The sequence below is a fragment of the Balaenoptera ricei genome, chromosome 14 (assembly GCF_028023285.1).
Source record: "Balaenoptera ricei isolate mBalRic1 chromosome 14, mBalRic1.hap2, whole genome shotgun sequence".
Taxonomy (NCBI): domain Eukaryota; kingdom Metazoa; phylum Chordata; class Mammalia; order Artiodactyla; family Balaenopteridae; genus Balaenoptera; species Balaenoptera ricei.
In genome coordinates, this window is record NC_082652.1 from 21,273,873 (window position 1) to 21,294,505 (window position 20,633).

The 20,633-nt window shown below is 42.7% G+C and overlaps 1 protein-coding gene and 1 non-coding gene across 3 annotated transcripts in view; one reads left to right on the forward strand and one right to left on the reverse strand.

Moving 5' to 3' along the window:
* Positions 1–20,586, reverse strand: part of TCN2 (transcobalamin 2) — a 44,954-nt gene extending 24,368 nt beyond the window's left edge. Inside the window, exons 1-2 of one of the 2 annotated variants that reach the window (XM_059895156.1) lie at positions 11,296–11,313; positions 7,353–7,461 (exon numbers count right to left, since the gene is read on the reverse strand). In XM_059895156.1, coding sequence (XP_059751139.1) covers positions 7,353–7,461; positions 11,296–11,298 — 112 coding nt within the window. In that variant the 5' untranslated portion in view covers positions 11,299–11,313. Of the gene's footprint in view, positions 1–7,352; positions 7,462–11,295; positions 11,314–20,471 lie in introns of those variants that run through there. The other variant, XM_059895160.1, reaches the window with a different exon arrangement.
* Positions 12,107–12,179, forward strand: TRNAE-CUC (transfer RNA glutamic acid (anticodon CUC)). Its single transcript has one exon. It is a non-coding gene; the product is annotated as a tRNA-Glu (tRNA).
* Positions 20,587–20,633: the final 47 nt, after the last annotated feature.

Sequence of the window (20,633 nt, forward strand, 5' to 3'; positions counted from 1 at the left end):
AAGGAAAATGGCTTGCGGCCAGTTTCGTTCCAGGTGCCTGCTCTGGATCTAAGAGCCCCTGGTTGTTCCCCAGAAGAAGGACGTGCTGCCCTGAGGGGGAAGTCTGTATCTCCAAAGAATGGCCCATAAGGCATGCTGACGCATAGTGGCGCATAGATAGTGGCGATAGAATTATGTGGAAATACAAGGTTTACTGATTTATTGTCTGATATTCGTTCCGTACTAAACCTATATATACATTCATGCTCTTTGAATAAACTTGCCTTGCAACCATCAGTTGTCTTGGCCCTTCTGATCCCATACTGGTGCTTTTCAGTTCCTTACCCCTTACCGCCAGGAACTTCTAGCTTTCTGCAGCCGGTCTGTGGCAATGGTGTAAAGCAGTGGCATCTAAAACTGCTAGTGCCTTAGCAGGAATCAAGGCAGTGACACCAAACTGTACTAGTAGTCACTGTATTCTTTACCCCCGTGCACTCCGGGGTGGGGAAAAGCTGGTTTCACTTAAGAATGTCCTTGGGCTTCCCAGGTGGCACAGTGGTTGAGAATCTGCCTGCTAATGCAGGGGACACGGGTTCGAGCCCTGGTCTGGGAAGATCCCACATGCTGCGGAGCAACTAGGCCCGTGAGCCACAACTACTGAGCCTGCGCGTCTGGAGCCTGTGCTCCGCAACAAGAGAGGCCACGATAGTGAGAGGCCCGTGCACCGCGATGAAGAGTGGCCCCCGCTTGCCGCAACTAGAGAAAGTCCTCGCACAGAAACGAAGACCCAACACAGCCAAAAATAAATAAATAAATTAATTAATTAAAAAAAAAAAAGAAAGCAGGATTTGTGATCCTTAAAAAAAAAAAAAATGTCCTTGATAAGGCAAAAAAAAAAATTATTAAATCTCAACAGCAACACCAAAAAAGGGGTCATCCCACAGACCTGGACTCTAGTCTTGCCTCTGTGACCTTTGGCAAGAGACACCCTTTCTAAGCCTGTTTCTTGTAAAATGGGCGTGTGGCACCGTGCTCATAGGTTTCTCATGAGGATCAAATGAGAATGCTTATAAAATGCTTAGCACGGTGCCTAGTGTGTGGTTCGAGCTCATACACTTTCAGCTCTTATCAATAACTATCTGTCAAAATCCAGGAAAGATTGTTACAGGGAACAGTCAGTGTCCACTTAGCAAGTTTCCAAATTCTAAGGATCTGGATTCCAGCTAAGTAAGAGAAAAGAGCCTTGCATGTAACACAAGACTGTTGGACCATCTTAAGCCATGCAACTGAAGAGGTTCAGCTCCAGCCTCCCCCAGACACGCCATGGCATATGGATTCTTTTGAGCTAAAGGAAATCAAGACCCTGTGGGCTCAAGAGAAACATCTGTCCCTCCCTTAACTACCTGGAAGAATTTAAATTGGAAGTCTCTCCCTAAATGAGAATTATTACCAGAGATGAATCTTATCTGAGTGACCCATCTGTATGGCAGGGCAAACATCTAATTACCAAATGTCTGCTCTTTTGCGTCTTGTTCCTGTGAATTGCCCTCCTTCCTGTTGAAGCCCCAGGTCCCTATCCCATTCCTTAGCTCAGTATAGCATAAATACCTCATTTTACCCTTCTAACTTTAACCTCTCATGTATGTGTGGTTCTCGTACTGACAAAATTAAATTTGATTTTCCCCTGCTACTCTGTCTCATGTCAATTTGATCATCAGACCAGCCAAAAGAACCTTTGAAGGGTAGAGGAAAATTCTTTCTCCCCAACACAAGGCTGGGAAACATCAAATGATGCTGTGGCAGGATTGGAGTAATCCTGTCAACAGCCTTCCCCTCTTTCCCCTGCATTCCCCCTCCCTCCTCAAAGACTAGTGGTCTTGACAGGACCTCAGGAAGGGACACACTGGATTCCTACTTGCAGGTCCCAGGAGAGCTGCTCAGACAGATCCTTGGAACTGTTCTGAATTTACAGGCGACTCTTGCAGAGGTCTGGGTCCAGTTTCAAAGTTAATATAGGGCTCATCTTCCTTTCCTTTGGCCACTTCTCCAGCAAAGGAGAGTGTTCCAGGCAGAGGGAACAGAATGTGTAAAGGCTGGAGGTAGCCGAGGAAAGAGGATCGGCAGGGAAACAGTGGAAGAGGCAATGCCTCCAGGTCCTTGTGATCAGAAATGGCAGAGCTAGGGACTTCCCTGGCGGTCCAGTGGTTAGGACTCCATGCTTCCACTGCAGGAGGCAAGGGTTCGATTCCCGGTCGCGGGAACTAAGATTCCGTATGCTGCACGGTGCGGCCAGCAATAGCTGAGCTAGAAGGACACTTGGCATCTGACCAACTGAGCTCAGATGCAAAATATGCCCTTTACTTCTGTGTGGACTTGGGCATGTTAATTTCTCAGCCTCCTTTTTTTAATCTCTAAAGGGGTCATAACAATACCCACACATGGGAGAGTTTTTATGAAGATTCAAGTAGGTCAAGAAACTGGCCCGCAATCTGTGTTCATGAAACAGATTCTGACTCAAGATATAAAAACTGAGTGGCCACTGTGTGCCAATGGACATACATTTTTTTCAATTAGCCCTCAGAACTGCTCCATTATCCTCCAGTTTGTTAATGAAGAAACTGAGGCTCAGAGGGGACAATTGACTGAGGTCACAGCAGGCAGTGGCCAAGGGACCTTCCTCTGTTGTTGCTCCTGCCTTTCTGGGAGCGCTTCCATTCCCACTGTTAAGACCTTCAATAATAATGAAGACTAAAAGTGATTTTTTATTATTATTATTATAAATAATATTTTAAAAACCAGCCTGGTACATGGCAGAAAAAAATGATATCTCTTTCAGAATGTACTTCAAACCTATGCCTCAAAGAATCCCAAAGGAAGGGGAGGGATAAATCAAGAGTATGGGATTAACAGATACACACTATTATATATAAAATAGATAACCAACAAGAAACTACTGTATAGCACAGGGAACTATACTCAATACTTTGTAATAACCTATAAGGGAAAAGAGTTTGAAAAAGAATATATATATATATATATACACACACACACACACATATATATATGTGTGTGCGTATATATATATTCAGTTTTATATATATATATATATATATATATATATATATATATATATATATATATAGAACTGAATCACTGTGCTGTATACCTGAAACTAACACAACATTGTAAATCAACTATCCTTTAATAATAAAAAAAAAAGAAGAACCCTGGAAAAAAAATTAAAAAAAAAAAAGAAATCAAAGAAGTTCTAAATAAATGGAGAGGCATTCTGTGTTCATGGATTGGAAGACTCAATTTTATTAAATGTCAATTCTTCCCAACATGATCTATAGTTTTGAATAATTCCAATCAAAATCCGAGTAAGGTATTTTGTGTATATTGACAAATTGATCCTAAAGGTCATGTGGAAAGGCAAAAAAAAAAAACAGAATAACCAACAAAACACTGAAGAAGAACAAAGTTGGAGGACTGACACTACCTGATTTCCAGATTTACAATAAAGCTGCAGTAATCAAGATGGTGTACTATTGGTCAAAGAATCAACAGACTGACCAACAGAACAGAATAGAGAGCCCAGATACAGACTACCGCAAAAATAGTCAACCGGTATTTTGACAAAGGAGCAAAGGCAACTGACAATAGAGAAAGGACAGTAATTTCAACAAAAGGTGCTGGAGCAATCGGATATATCAAAAAAAAAGAATTAATCCTAGGCATATACCTTTTACCTTTCACAAAAAACTAATTCAAAGTGGACCTAAATGTAAGAGACAAAACTAAAAAAACTTCTGGAAGAGGTGATGACTTTTAAGATATAACATCAAAGGCATGGTCTATAAAAGAAATGATTGCTAAGCTGGACTTCATTAAAAAAAAACAGAACACTTCTGCTCTGCTAAGGACACTGTCAAGAGAATGAGAAGACAAGCCACAGTGTGGGAGAAAATATTTGCAAATGATATATCTGATAAAAGATGGTTATCCAAAGAACCCTTAAAACTTAACAATAAGAAAACAAACAACCCAATTTAAAAATAGACCAAAGACCTGAACAGACATCTCACCAGAGATGATATATAGATGGCAAATAAGCATATGAAAAGATGCTCCATTTCATATGTCACCAGGTAATTGCAAATTAAAACAACAATGATACCACTATATACCTATTAGAATAGCTCAAATCCAAAACACTGACATCACCAAATGTTGGCGAGGATGCGGAGCAACAGGAACTGTCACTCACTGCTGGTGGGAATGCAACATGGTACAGCCACTTTGGAAGACAGTTGGCAGTTGCTTACAAAGCAAAACATAGTTTCACTATCAGATTCCACAATCGTGCTCCTAGCTGTTTACCCAACAGATATGAATACTTATGTCCACACAAAAATCTGCATGTGAGAGTTTATAACAACTTTATCCATAATTGCCAAAAAATGGAAGCAACCAAGGTGTCTTTCCATAGGTGAATGGATAAACACATTCTGGCACATATATACTATGAAATATTATATGACTGAAAATAGCAATTAAAAGAAATGAGCTGTTGGACTTCCCTGGCTGTCCAGTGGTTAAGACTCCACACTTCCAATGCAGGGGACGCGCAGGTTTGACCCCTGGTCAGGGAACTAAGATCCCACATGCTGAGTGGCACAGCCAAAAAAAATTAAAAAGTAAAAGAAATGAGCTATTAAGCCACAAAAAGACAAGGGTGAAACTTACATTCATATTGCCAAGGGAAGAAAGGGGCAAGACTGAAAGGTCTCCAATTATTCCTACTACACAGCATTGTGGAAAAGGCAAAACTATAGTAATAGTAAGAAGATCAGTAGTTGCCAGAGGCTGGGGGGAAAGAGTAGGGGAAGGGAGGGTTGAATAGGTGAAGCAAGCATGGCAAAACTGTATGAGTATAATGGTGGATATATAATGCTACATATCTGTCAAAACCTATAGAACTTTACAGCAAATAGAGTGAACCTAATGCATGCAAATTAAAAAAAAAATTATTCAGGAGACGAGGGGATCCCAGGATAGAATGCAGAATGCGACAAACAATCTAATTGTATTACAAATGTATGAAGCAACCTCACCAAAAGAGTGGGGGAGGACTTCCCCGGTGGCACAGTGGTTAAGAATCCGCCTGCCAATGCAGGGGACACGGGTTCGAGCCCTGGTCCGGGAAGATCCCACATGCCGTGGAGCAAATAAGCCCGTGTGCCACAGCTACTGAGCCTGTGCTCTAGAGTCCACGAGCCACAACTACTGAAGGCCGCGCGCCTAGAGCCCGTGCTCTGCAACAAGAGAAGCCACCGCAATGAGAAGCCCGCACACCGCAACAGAGTAGCCCCCGCTCGCCGCAACTAGAGAAAAGCCCGCACACAGCAAAGAAGACCCAACACAGCCAAAAACAAATAAATAAATAAATAAATTTATTTAAAAAAAAAAAAAGAGTGGGGGAAAGGGTGCTGACCTAAGAAACTCTGATGATGAGTGGGGTCTGTAGAATAAAGGCAAAAAGATCTGCACATAAGCACTATATCATGAGGGTGAGAGTTAATAATTCTGATGCTAGCAGACATGCATACTGGAATTGAACAATTAAGCAAATGGATGGCAGGTTACAGAAGGCAGGTTTCTCACTGTTGGAGTCGGGGTTTACAGACAAGCAAGGGGAGGAGGCTAGAATGATCTGTGTGGCGACGGTAGTGGTGGAGACATCGGTATGAATTCATGTTTAGCTTAATACAGACAAAGATGGTTACATCCAGAAATAGTTATAGGTATGTGTGTACACAACAGAACAGTATACACAAACATATTTTTTGCTGTCAGCTGAGAGGGTCTAGAAGCAAAGACAGCACAGTAGCAATAAGATTACCCAGTGCCCAGATTTTGATTTATAATAACCATTCTCCAATAAAAGGAACCACGTTCCCCTAATATGACTGATACTAGGACTGGGACAAGAAATATGCAAGATGAGCCTGGAGCATCTTATAGGGCCAGAAGGTAAGGAAGTACACACACATGCACATGTGCACCCACACTGATGGAGTATGCCAAAGGGATACAGGAGCAAACTGAAGGGGGGCCCCTAGTGGCCAAAGCTGGAATAATTTGAGCAACAAAAGTGATATTAGACTATAACCCAAAGTAAAAAATAAATATCCATGCTTACATACTGATATAAATAAATGATTCAACAAATAAATAAACACTGATATACACTGAATGTTTGTGTCCCCCCAAATTCATGTGTTGAAACCTAATCCCCAATGCCATGTTTTCTGGAGGTGGGGTCTTTGGGAGGTAATTAGGAGCCATCATGCATGGGATTAGACTCCTTATAAAACATACCCCGGTAGATAACTAACAAGGACCTACTGTATAGCACAGGGAACTATACTTAATATCTTGTAATAACCTATAATGGAAGAGAATGCTAAAAAAAGAATATATATATATAAATATATCTATATAAATAAAATAACTGAATCACTTTATAATACACCTGAAACTAACACATTGTAAAACAACCATATTTGAATAAAATTTTTTAAAAAAAGAGAGACCCCGGAGAGAGCCCTCACTCCTTCAGCCATGTGAAGACACAGTGAAAAGTTGGTTGTCTATGAACCAGAAAGCAATCCCTCACCAGACACCCAATCTGTTGGCACCTTGGTCGTGGACTTTCCAGCCTCCAGAATTGTGAGAAACAAATTTCTGTTGTTTGCAAGCTACTTATGGTATGGTATTTTGTTATAGCAAGTCTATGGTATTTTGTTATAGTAGCCCAGACAGACTAAGACAAATGGATAAGAGACAAATCTCTCATGCAGAAAAATTCCCAATAATGTATGTAGATACTCTGCCTTCAAGGAGGGGGAGCATAACTCCCCACTCCCTAAGCGTGGGCTGTGCAGAGTGACTTCCTTCCAAAACATACAGTACGGAAAGTGGGTGGGAGGAAGAGCATCTTTACAATCGAGAAGCCCAACAAGCAATTCGTCAACCAAATGACCAAAGCCAAGGTGAACAATGACAAATCATGTTGACAGCATACAACCTTGATAGGATGTGATGAAAATGGCACTTCCCCTCTGTGGTCTTCTTCCTCCAACCCACAGTTTTTAAAAAATTTATTTATTATTTATTTTATTTATTTATTTTGGCTATGCTGGGTCTTAGTTGCAGCATGCATGTGGGATCTAGTTCTCCAACAAGGGACCCAACCTGGGCCCCCTGTATTGGGAGCGTGGAGTCTTACCCACTGGACTGCCAGGGAAGTCCCTCCAACCCCCAGTTTAACCATGAGTAAAAAAACAAATTCCAAACATCCTGCGAAATACCTGACCAGGACTCCTCAAAACTGTCAAGGTCATCACAAATAAGGAAGGTCTGAGAAACTGTCACAGCCAAGAGGAGCCTAAGGAGACATGACAAATGTAACGTGGTGTCCTGGAACAGAAAAAAAAAAAAAAAGATATTAGGTTTAAAACTAAGGAAATCTGAATAATGTATATTAATAATAAAGTATCAATATTGGTTCATTAATTGTAACAAATGTACCATACTAATGTTAGATGTTAATAATAAGAGAAACTGACTGTGGGATATATGGGAATTCTCTGCACCATCTACTCAATTTTTATGTAAAGCTAAAGCTGTTCTAAAAAATAAAGTCCTGGCGACTTTCCTGGCAGTTCAGTGGTTAAGACTCCACGCTCCCAATGCAGGGGGTGTAGGTTCGATTCCTTGTCAGGGAACTAAGATCCCGCATGCTGTGTGGCGTGGGGGGAAAAAAATTAAAAATAAAATCTATCTATCTATCTATCTATCTATCTATTTATTTATTTATTTGGCTGCATTGGGTCTTAGTTGCGGCTCATAGGCTTCTCTCTAGTTGTGGCACGTGGGCTCAGTAATTGTGGCACGTGGGCTTAGTTGCCCCGTGGCATGTGGGATCTTAGTTCCCCGACCAGGGATCGAAGCCACGTCCCCTGCATTGGAAGGCGGATTCTTAACCACTGGACCACCAGGGAAGTCCCCAAAATAAAGTCTACTTTTTTTAAAAAAAAAGGAGGAGTCCTTAAAATGATCACCTCATCATTTCTGTGGAATTTGAAGGTATTTTGCTGGTGTCCTTAAATAAATAATCCTATGTTCTGGCGGGTCTACTGATTTTAAGCAACTTATGGAGAATGGGGGTTCTTTTGGGAGACTAGGTTAAAAGTGATGCTACTTTTTAACCAGTTGCTCAAAGACTCACATCTTGATTTTAATTGTTCTTAGTAGAAATTAAAATCTTAGTATCATCTTTTTGATAGGTTATCAAATATCATAGTTGATTGACTTCAATTTTGTCTCAATCAGCCAATACATACTAAGTTCATGCTTCTTTTTTGCAAGTTAAATCAATAAAAATGTGATTTCAAAAAAATGTGAGCTGTTAAGAGGCATGGAAGACAGAGTAAGATGGTCCAACATAAGTCTAATGGAAACTACAGGAGGAAAAAAAATGGTGAGAAAGAAGAAGCAATATTTGAAAATATAATGGTTGAGGATTTTCCAGAATCGAGGAAAGATATCAATCCTCGGAATGAGGGATCCCAGTGAATCTCAAGCTGGATAGAAAGACAGAAAATGACACATTATCTACAGAGAGATGATAATTCTACTGACGGATATCTTCTCAATAATAACAATGAAAGTCAGATCAGACTAGAATGATATCTTCATTGTGTTGAGAGACTGTACTAGTCACTTGAATTCTATACTCAGTGAAACTATCACTCAAAAACAAAAATAAGAGTAAAATAAAGACATTTTAAGACACCCAAAAACTGAGAGTTTACTTGCACTAGAACCTGACTAACATACTTCCAGAAGAGAAAAAAAGATGATTCCAGAAGGAAAGTCTAAGATGTAAGAATGGGAGCAAAGAAAATGTCAAGGCTGCAGATAAATGTAAACAAATATTGAGTACATAAACCAATACCAATAATGTGTAACATACAGGGTTTAAAATTAAGGTAAAGTTCAACAATTGTATGTAAGTCTAGAGGGTTCAGATTGGAGTTAAAGTCTACTAAGATCCTTTTATTAAAATTTCTGAAGAAGACAAAGATAATGATTAACTTTAGGATCTGCTAAGTCAAATGTGTAAGTTAAAAATTTTGGATAATCATTTAAAGAACAGAAACAGAGTATGTAAACTAGTAGAAGGGCAAACAGAATTATTGTGGGGAGAATTTAAAAGAAAACAAAAAGGAGGGGGAGAAAAAAGAAACCCAGAAGAAGTGAATAGGTAGAACAAAAATAAGACAGAAGACAGAAACCCAAATATATCAGCCATCACAATCCATGTAAATGGATTAAACTATCCAGTTCAAGGGTGAAGACTATCAGGTTGGTTTTTAAAATACCCAGCTATATTCTGTTTTCAAGAGAAATTCCTATAACATAAAAATGCAAAAAGATTAAAAGTGAAAGGTTAGAAAAAGATATACCAGAAAAATACCAACCAAAATAAAGTTGGCTTAGCTATATTATTATCAGATCAAATAGTCTTAGGCAAAAAGCATTAATAGAGACAAAGAGCATATATCAGATTGTATTTTGCAAAGATGGCTGCAACAATACCCCCTGTCCCACTGTGGTCTTCTATAATTTTGTCATTCATCCACAAAGTCTTAAGTCCCCTCCCTTTGAATCTGGGCAGATTTGTGACTTGCTTGTAAGTTGCAGAATGTAGGAGAAGTGATAATATATGACTTCAAGTCAGAAAAGAAAATGCACTGCCACCTTGCTCGTGGCAACACTTGAGAGCTGTTGTGTAAGCAGTCCAACCGCCCTGAGGCTGCTATCCTGGGTGGAAGCCTAAATTGGCCCAGGAAAGTAATCCACATGATTACCTGAAGAAGCCCTTCGATTACCTGAAGAGACAGAAGCATGTCCAGCCAGCCCCCAGCTTCTCCAGCCCTCAGACTATTCCAGCTTTCGTGATTTCAACTGCATAAGACTTATAGACAGAAACAGTCAACTGACCCCATCCCCAATTTCTATTTATTTATTTTTTTATGGCCGTGCCACACAGGGATCTTAGTTCCCTGACCAGGGATTGAACCTGTGCCCCCTGCAGAGGAAGCACAGAGTCCTAACCATTGGACTGCCAGGGAATTCCCCCATGCCGAATTTTTAACCCACAGAAACCATGAGATAACAAAATGATTCTTGTTTTAAATCACTAAATTTTGAGATAATTTGTTACACAACAACAATGACCAGAACAGAGGGTTACCACATATTGATAAAAGACTCAATTCACTAAGATTTTTTTAAACCATTCTAAACCTAATAATATAGCTACAAAATAAAAGGTGAATTGTGATAAAACCGCAAGGAGAAATGGAGGACTGGCCTTTGCCCTCAGCTTCTGGGAGGTAATCTCTAAGCCCTTGGAATGTCATGCCTGATAGGAGTGTCCTTGTTTGACTGGGGGCCTTGAGCCAGACAGATAACGGTTTTTTAGGGTGGGGCACTTTGGTTCATGTGACACCAGCTTGGACCTCCAGAGGGCTGGAAATTGTTATCAGCCACATGGGTAGTCAACCCTGCGTGAGTGATGGAGCCCAGTAAAGACTCTGGACACCAAGGCTTTGGTGAGCTTCCCTGGTTGGCAATACTCCATGCATAGTGTCATGCATTGATGCCAGGAAAGTAACACTGCCCTGAGTCTCTAGGGGACGGATGACTAAACTCCAAGTTTGGTACTTTCCTAAACCCTGTCCCAAGTGTCTCTTCCCTTGGCTGATTTTAATCTGTATCTTTCCCTGTAATAAACTGTTAACTGTGGTATAACAGCTTTCATTGAGTTTCGAAGGTCCGTCTAGTGAATTATCAAAACTGAGGATCATCTCAGGGACCCGTGCACTTGCAACTGGTGTCAGAGTGGGAGTAGTCTTGTGGACTGTTCCCTATCTCCACATTTGGTTGAATTTTTACACTACCTAATCTCCACCAAGAATAGAATGGATAAAGTATGGTATATTCTATATGGCAATTAGCATGAGTGAACATTCACACAACAAGAAGGATGAATTTCACAAACATAATGTTGATTGAAAGAAGCCAGACAAAAAAGAAAACACAGCATGTAGGGAACTAAAATCTCCATGGATGTCTCAGTCCTCCTGTAAAAAGCCCTAGCCTCCTGAGATGTGGAAATGTATACAATATAAAGAGTAAATGCTTGCTTTAACTTCCCCTAAAAGCATTTTGCTTTCCACATACCATAAGACTTTAATCTGTAGCCATTTGTGTAGTTAACTGGTCTTATCCAAAAGGATAATAGGGACTTCCCTGGTGGTCCAGTGGTTAAGACTCCACTCTTGCACTGCAGAAGCTCGGGTTCAATCCGGCATGCTGTGGCCGGGGGCAGGGGGGCGGGGGAGAGACAGAAACAAAACGATAATAGAACTTATCTCCCTGAGAGAGTCAAATGGTTACAGCCCAGACTAGGCCCAGAGTTAAGCTCCCAAAGGTACCAGGAAGACTAGAGAGCTATCTCCCTGTCAAAAGGGATGAAGTCCACACATCCAAACACCTCTAGGTCACAGAAGCCAGACACTGGGGCTTATCCAGTTCTTGAAGCAATTCATTTACATTTGAATGGGTTAGGGTGAGTATCTAAGATACTTTTCATTCAATCTCCAAGAAGCAGAGGAGAGGCAGCTGCTTTTCTCCTGCAGGTAGAAATTAGAAAATCTGTTGTTCTCTATCCTTCATTTACGGGGTGTAACTTGGCACTCATATACAAAGTTTCCATCAGCTCTCATTGCACTGCCTGTGGGTCTAGGTGTGGGGAAGGATGCTGCAATGTTACCCTGGCTGTTAATCTGGTTGTGAGTATCAAGATAGAGCTCTGTTCCCTGACCCAGAAGCCTCATGTTTCTGCAGTATTCACATATAAAAGTTACGTATCTGTGTGAGTGGAGTAACATCTCAGACCCTTCACAGTTCTTGACAAACCATACTATGAGATTCAATTGATATAATTGTCGACTGAAAAAAATGCACAACCTAAAAGTTTAGAATTGGGACTTCCCTGGTGGTCCAGTGGGTAAGACTCTGCACTCTCAATGCAGGGGGCCCAGGTTCGACCCCTGGTCGGGGAACTGGATCCCGCACGCATGCTGCAACTAAAGATCCCACATGCCGCACTGAAGATCCCGCGTGCCACAACTAAGACCCGGCACAGCCAAAATAAATAAAATAAATAAATAAGTATTAAAAAAATAGTTTAGAATTATGTTTTATTTAGCAGACTTTCTGAGGACTTAAGCCCAGGAGACAGCCTCTCAGATAACTCTAAGGGACTGTTCTGAAGAGGTAAGGGAGGAGCCAGGATACATAGAGGAGTTTTTGCAAAAAAATAAACAAACAAAAAACACACAAAGAAACAACAAACAAACGAAAAACAACAAAAAGCCCAGGTAGTTGGAACATCAAAAGATTACTGTTAATTAAAGAGAAAACAGACATCTCAAGTTAATGAATTTAGTGCTTTTCTATGTATGGGAAGATGCAAGAGTCTGGGCTCATTGAAATCATTCCTTTGATATGCACCTTAGCTATCTAGGGCCAGTATCCTGTTTTTCTCCATTCTGAATCCCCTCAGTGTGTAATAGGGAATTCTATTACAAGTTAATCACTAAAGGGATGTTGCCTATAAGCTTGAATTATAATGGCCCACCTCTGGAACCCCTGCCTCCCAGGTTATGAGCACTAAGCTAAAATCCCTTTGTTTAGCTCACATCCTGACCAGGCCCACCTGTGAATGACTACAGGAAGGAGGAAACTAACACATCCCCTCCTGAGGCTGACGGGAACCAGGAAATGTTTGACTTTACTCCCTCCCCTTTTAGTATAAAAGAAGCCTGAATTCTAACTCAGGCAAGATGGTTCTTTGGGACAGGAGTCCACCATTTTCTCGGTCTGCTGGCTTTCTGAATAAAGTCGCTATTCCTTGCCCCAACAACTCATCTCTCAATTTATTGGCCTGTCGTGCAGTGAGCAGTATGAGCTTGGACTTGGCAGCAAGGATGCCCAGTGAGGCTGCTGCAGTGGCTGATGGCCTGATGGCAGGAACATCCTTTTTTTTTTTACTGATACAGCAGGTGACATTTTTTTGTTCAGATAGAGTTGAAAAATAGGCAAAACTAAGGTATGCTGTGGGAATTTGATTAGTGATTCTCTTTGAGGGATAGGAACTGGAAGGGAGCACTGCAGGGAAGGCTCCTGGGTGCTGGTCATGTTCTGTTTCCTGAGCTGGGTGCTGCTTATATTGGTGTATTTGGTTTGTGAAAAATCAAGCTATAAATCTATGACTGGTTGTGTTAGTTTGTTAGTCCTGGTCCTCCAAGAGCAGATGCCAAGATGGTATTAGATGTGCATAGGATTGATTGGGGAAAATTCTGTGAGTGTAAAGGGAAAGGGAACCAGAGGAAGCCAGCAGACCTGTTAGACTATGGTGCAGGTCTGACCCCTGTGAAGGAGAGAGGGAAGGAAGGAAATAGGTAAGGGAGGTCTGAGACTGCTGTAGAGATATTTTTTTTTAATAGATCTTTACTGGAGTATAATTGCTTCACAATACTGTGTTAGTTACTGTTGTACAACAAAGTGAATCAGCCATATGCATATATATATCCCCACATCCCCTCCCTCTTGAGCCTCCCTCACACCCTCCCTATCCCACCTCTCTAGGTCATCGCAAAGCACCAAGCCGATCTCCCTGTGCTATGCTGCTGCTTCCCACTAGCTAACTATTTTACATTCGGTAGTGTATATATGTCAATCCTACTCTCACTTCGCCCCAGCTTCGCCCTCCCACCTCATGTCCTCAAGTCCATTCTCTATGTCTACCTCTTTATTCCTGCTCTGCAACTAGGTTCATCAGTACCTTTTTTTTTTTTTTTTTTTTTAGATTCCATATATATGTGTTAGCATATGGTGTTTGTTTTTCTCTTTCTGACTTACTTCACTCTGTATGACAGACTCTAGGTTCATCCACCTCACTACAAATAACTCAATTTCGTTTCTTTTTATGGTGAGTAATATTCCACTGTATATATGTGCCACATCTTCTTTGTCCATTCATCTGTTGATGGACATTTAGGTTGGTTCCATGTCCTGGTTATTGTAAATAGTGCTGCAATGAACATTGTGGTACATGTCTTTTTGTTTTTGTTTTTTTGAATTTTTGAATTTAATTTATTTTTTATACAGCAGGTTCTTATTATCTATTTTATACATATTAGTGTATATATGTCAATCTCCCAATTCATCACACCACCACCACCACCCCTGCCACTTCCCCCCTTGGTGTCCATACGTTTGTTCTCGACATCTGTGTCTCTATTTCTGCCCTGCAAACCAGTTCATCTGTACCATTTTTCTAGGTTCCACATATATGCGTTAATATACGATATTTGTTTTTCTCTTTCTGACTTACTTCACTGTATGACAGTCTCTAGATCCATCCACATCTCTACAAATGACCCAATTTCGTTCCTTCTTATGGCTGAGTAATATTTCATTGTATATATGTACCACATCTTCTTTATCCATTCGTCAGTCAATGGGCATTTAGGTTGCTTCCATGTCCTGGCTATTGTAAATAGTGCTGCAATGAACATTGGGGTGCATGTGTCTTTTTGAATTATGGTTTTCTCTGGGTATATGCCCAGTAGTGGGATTGCTGGGTCATATGGTAGTTCTATTTTTAGTTTTTTAAGGAAACTCCATACTGTTCTCCACAGTGGCTGTATCAATTTACATTCCCACCAACAGTGCAGGAGGGTTCCCTTTTCACCACACCCTTTCTGGCATTTATTGTTTCTAGATATTTTTGTTTCTGAATTTTTGAATTTTATTTTTTATATAGCAGGTTCTTATTAGTTATGTTTCTAGATTTTTTGATAATGGCCATTCTGATCAGTGTAAGGTGATACCTCATTGTAGTTTTTTTATTTATTTATTTTATTATTTATTTATTTATTTTTGGCTGCGTTGGGTCTTTGTTGCTGTGCATGGGCTTTCTCCAGTTGTGGCGAGCGGGGGCTACTCTTTGTTGTGGTGTGCGGGCTTCTCGTTGCAGTGGTTTCACTTGTTGCAGAGCACGGGCTCTAGGCGCACGGGCCTCAGCAGTTGTGGCACGTGGGCTCATTAGTTGTGGCTCGCAGGCTCCAGAGCGCAGGCTCAGCAGTTGTGGCGCACAGGCCTAGTCGCTCAGCCGCATGTGGGATCTTCCGGGACCAGGGCTCGAACCCATGTCCCCTGCATTGGCAGGCGGATTCTTAACCACTGCGCCACCAGGGAAGTCCCCTCATTGTAGTTTTGATTTGCATTTCTCTAATAATTAATGCTGTAGAGATTTAAGAAACTTTCAGCAAGGCCTACGGCAAGCCCTGGGATCAAAGTTACTGTAGTGGGGCTTCCCTGGTGGTGCAGTGGTTAAGAATCCGCCAGCCAATGCAGGGGACACGTGTTTGAGCCCTGGTCTGGGAAGATCCCACATGCCACGGAGCAACTAAGCCCATGCGCCACAACTACTGAGCCTGCGCTCTACAGCCTGCGAGCCACAACTACCGAGCCCACGTGCCACAACTACTGAAGCCCGTATGCCTAGAGCCCGTGCTCTGCAACAAGAGAAGTCACCCAATGAGAAGCCTGAGCACCGCAACAAAGAGTAGCCCCCGCTCACCGCAACTAGAGAAAAGCCTGAGCGCAGCAACAAAGACCCAATGCAGCCAAAAATAAAAATAAATTAAAAAAAAAAAAAAGTTACTGTTGTGTAAGTGCCTGACAGTAAGCTTTTTTTTTTTTTAATTGTAAGTGCCTGACATTAAGCTTTCGATTGCTGAGGCATTCATTTCAAAGACATGCACCTCAAACATTTTGCGGGACACAGTTACTAGCTAAACAAATAGATAAGGAGACAGGCTGCCCCCACCCATGAAGTCCCTCCCCCCCTTTTTTCTTTTAGCCCAGCAGCTTGTGAGATCTTAGTTCCCTGACCAGGGATTGAACCTGCCTCTTCGGCAGTGAAAGTGCAGAGTCCTAACTGCTAGACCCCCAGGGAATTCCCCAAAATTCCCCTTTTAGAAAGTCCTGGGTAACCTATATAACTATATATAACTATATAACTGACTGCTTGAGTGAACCCACTTTTCCCTTCCCGTGTCCTAATTCTGGCTCTTCTGTTTTAAATTTGCCAATAAAGAGTGAACCTGTGAAACCCTAGGCACCTCATCCTCAACCCCAATAAAGGCAAAACCCCAGGTGCATGCTCTCTCTCTCTCTTCCTGTGACCTTGCTGTGTGGCCCCAGACGTGCCAGGTACCCTCCAGGACTTGTGAGTAATAAACCTTTTTTTTCCCCCCAAAGTTCCCTAATGGTTGTTGCTGAGGTGTATCTTGCAATCACAGTGAGAACCACAAGGACTGGTCCATCCACGACACTGGCTCCAGTCGGGGAAACGTCTGGGGTGGGGGGAGCTCCCACTGGTAGTACAGGCCCCCCAGGCACTCCTAGCTGATAGCATCACTATCGATGATAGGCTGAGACTGACACAAAACAGTCACCCAGCAGAGGAGTCCTGTGACTCCAAGGACCAGGCCTCCCTCAGTATCCTTGCTGTGCTCAGTCATTGGCTGGGAGCCCATGGGAAGCACAGCCTTCGCACTAGCACTCGATGGATTTCAGAGCACAGCTGGGGCGATCGGGCAATTGTGCTCCCCACAGTAGGAGACCTGAGAGGCATGTTTTGAAGCCACTACAGTCCACTCCTTGCACCACATACATTTACTTCTCCACACAGGTTCAGGGATAGTTCCATGGGCCTCTCTTCCTGAGTGGAACCTAAGAAAAGGGATGCTACTGGAATAAACTACAACCTCCATTGCTTTGGTTGATCAGTGGCTCAGGGCTGCAGTTGGTATTCATCTTCTTCCACCATCCATCTTAAACTCACCTGAGTCTCAGCTCTTACCTCAGCAGGTCCTGGTGATAGCATAACCCAAACCTTATTGCTGAGGGTCGTGAACCCTTGGTATGTTAACTCTTTTCGTGCCAGGGGTAATTCATGTGTCCATTCTCAGTTGCAGTGGGCAATGGAGTACCAGGAGGCTCCCAAGCAGCTCACCTGGGTTCTGCACGTGTTGTCCCATCCCCATTGTGTAGAGCAGTGTGACCTCTTCCAGCTGCTCAAGGTCAATTACCCCTGGCAGTACAGTGACTCTTCTTCAAACCTGCTGGTCTCTGTGCACAAGAAGGTCAAAGTACCCATGTGGTAGCCATAACTTATAATTCAATGGAACCCTTTCTGCGTCCCCTGGGAAAAGCATGTCCTCTTTGAGGACCAGGGTCTCCAACATTGCAGAGCTCAGAGTTACAGGAATGGGAAGCACAATATTCTCCCAGTGAGTCATTGGGAGTAAGTGGGTTGGCTTATCACAGAGTATTTCCTTCAAGCTGGTACCTCAGCTATGCTTGTAGAAGGCTGTTCCAGCATTCTGTGATGCTGGATGTCTCTGGATGGTGCAGTAGGTGGTATATCCATGGGATCCCAAGGCCATGGGCCTACTCCTACACCTCCCTGCATGTAAAACGGGTCCCTGGTTGAAGGCTATGATACGTGGGATTCCATGCTTGTAGATCAGGCATTCCATAGGCTGCTGAATAGTGGCTCTGGCTGAGACTCTGCAGGCAGACAAGGCAGACCCTTGCCTAGGTTAGGTATCTCTCTCTGAGGACAAACTGGTGACATTTCCAGGACAGAAAGGCCCACTGTAGCTGAATTATCAAATGGCCAGTTGGTCTCCTCAAGGAATAGTGGCATATTGGGGGCTCAGTGTTTTCTCTATTTCTCTCATCCAGCCATATGCCTCTACCTCAGACCTCCTTATCTCTACATTCTAGTCCTTTTCCTTCCAGATCCCCTTCCAGAACCCCTTCCAGACAGCCAGACCACTGACCACTGCTCAGGAACCTATCTGTATTTTCAACTTGGGCCACTTCTCCTTCCATAAAAAGCGGATGACTGCTTGCAGCTCCACCCATTGGAAAGATTTTCCATCTCCACTGTCTTTCAAGACCAACCCTGAAAGTGGCTGCTATGTAGCTGTGGTCTATTTTTGCTTTGCACCTGTGCACTGAGTCAACCTGTCCATAAACCAAGCTTGAGTCTTTTCCTCCTCGCTTTCGGCTAGTCATGTGGGACCTCCATACAGGCTTAGGTGCAAACAGGGAAGGGATTTTGGAGCAACTGTAGTGTGCAACAGGAGGCCTAGGCTACTTGCTCAGGCAGCTTACTTGTGCCATCTGGTCCCAGGAGGGCTTGATTATATTTACAATGACCTCTGCTGGGCCCATTTACTTTTATTCCTCACTGGGTCCAAAATAACCCAACTCATATTTGGCAGTTCTGAACTTGGTCACTTGATGACCAATGGCCAGCTGTTTTCTACCGGGGCTCAGTAACAAGCCAGCAGGTATTTCTTCAATGGTGTATACTTCTCTGCAGTAGGTGGCATGACCTTGCCCAAGAATTCCAGAGTTCTGCATTGTGATTCTCCCACTGGGGCTTGCCATAAGCTCTATACTGCATCTTTCCCTCCGCTGACTCCACCAACACCATAGGGTCTGCTGGATCCGATGGTCCAAGTGGGGCACGGTTTGCTCTGCAGCCAGGACCTGCTTCAGAGCCCTCTCCATGTCCTGTCTGATCAGCATAATATCAATGTAACAGATCAGTGTCACATCTGTGGGCTGTTCCAATGATCCAGATCTCTTCAGACTAGTATTATGACAGAGGGCAGGAGAGTTAACATAGCCCCAACGTAAAACTAAATGAATATTACTGTCAGTTCCATGAGAATGAGAAGTATTTCTGATCCTCTATGTTTTTTGGCCGCACCACGCAGCATGTGGGATCTTAGTTACCAGACCAGGGATCGAACCTGCGCCCCCTGCATTGGAAGCGTGGAGTCTTAACCACTTGACTGCCAGGAAAGTCCTGATCCTCTTTTCTAAGTGGAATGTAAAAGAATGAACTTGCTAAATCAATGGCAGCAAACCACAAATCTCAAGCCTTATAATCTGCTCTAGCAATGAAACAATTTCAAGCACATGAATTGTGATCAGGGCTATTACTTGGATGAGTGCACAGTAATCTATAGTCATTCTCCAGAATCAATCCAGTTTCTGCAGGCACCAGACTGATGAATTAAACAGAGATGTGATAGAGACCACCACCTCTGCACCTTTTATAACTTTCATGGTGGCACCAATCTTTGCCATCCTTCCTTCTCTACTGCCCCCTTTCTGGAACACTCCTTGGTCTTCTGCTGTGAGCACCACATGACCCTGGTTTTCCTCACACCTCTCTGGCAAGTTCGTTCAAAGTTTTGCCAGCTCACCTTCCCCTACCCGGTTTTCATTTCATTTCATTTTTCGCTGTTTGTAGAATCACTAGGTTTTTATTTTATTTTAGCTTTAATTGAAAGTACATAATAAAATGCACATTGTTCAAAACAAGCACTAGCCAGTGCTTAATGTCTGTATTTACCTTTAAAGGGCGAGTTCTATGACCACAACCTTGGGTCAGGTCACATTCACAGGGCCTCAAATTTAAAATTTTGAGGCAATATTGGGACTTCCCTGGTGGTCCAGTGGTAAAAAGTCCACCTTACAATGCAGGGGATACAGGTTCGATCCCTGGTCAGAGAATTAAGATCCCACATGCTGGGGGCAACTAAGCCGGTGCGCCACAACTACGGAGCTCTCGCGCCTCAACTAGAGCCCATGTACCACAAACTACAGAGCCTACACGCTCTGGAACCAGAGCGCCACAACTAGAGAGAGAAAAACCCTCATGCCGGAACTAGAGAGAAGCCCACGCACCACGATGGGGAGCCTGTGAGCTACAACGAAAGATCCCCCATGCCTCAGTGAAGATCCCATGTGCCGCAGCAGTCAAAAATAAATTAAATAATAAATAAATAAATAAAAATTTGAGGCAATCTCCAAATGGAGTTTAGAGGCCTGAAAGAAGAAAACATCAAATTTTACAAATTTTACCGTCTTCCCAGACCACACCACTTGGTGTGAATATTTGTATAAATCTTGTAATTATTCTTTGAGGAACACACTACGAAATTTGTGTATACATATTAAAAGCTCAAACGTGTTAAATGTGCATTTTAAATATACCACGAGTTCTGTAATGCTGCTTGGTCTTTCGTCATTTTTCAACCCTCCGCTAAGGCTCATAAAATCTAAGTGGCCTCTCGAGTCTCTCCACCTCTGTGAAGAAAAAAGTCTGCTTTTGTTCTGTTTATCCCGGTAACAGCGAACGGACAAAAGTAAAAGCCAATGGCCAACGGCGAAGCGAGTCCAGCTTCACTTACCGCCAAGGCGGCCTCTCAGACAAGGGAGACAAGTTCCGACGACGCCCAGCAACCGTTACCGTTACCATGACAACGCAACTCGTGCTCCCACACCTCGGAGTGCGGCTCCCCTCTGCATCCCAGAAGGCGCTGCGCCTCCTCTAAGCCTTCCGCCCCGTTCCA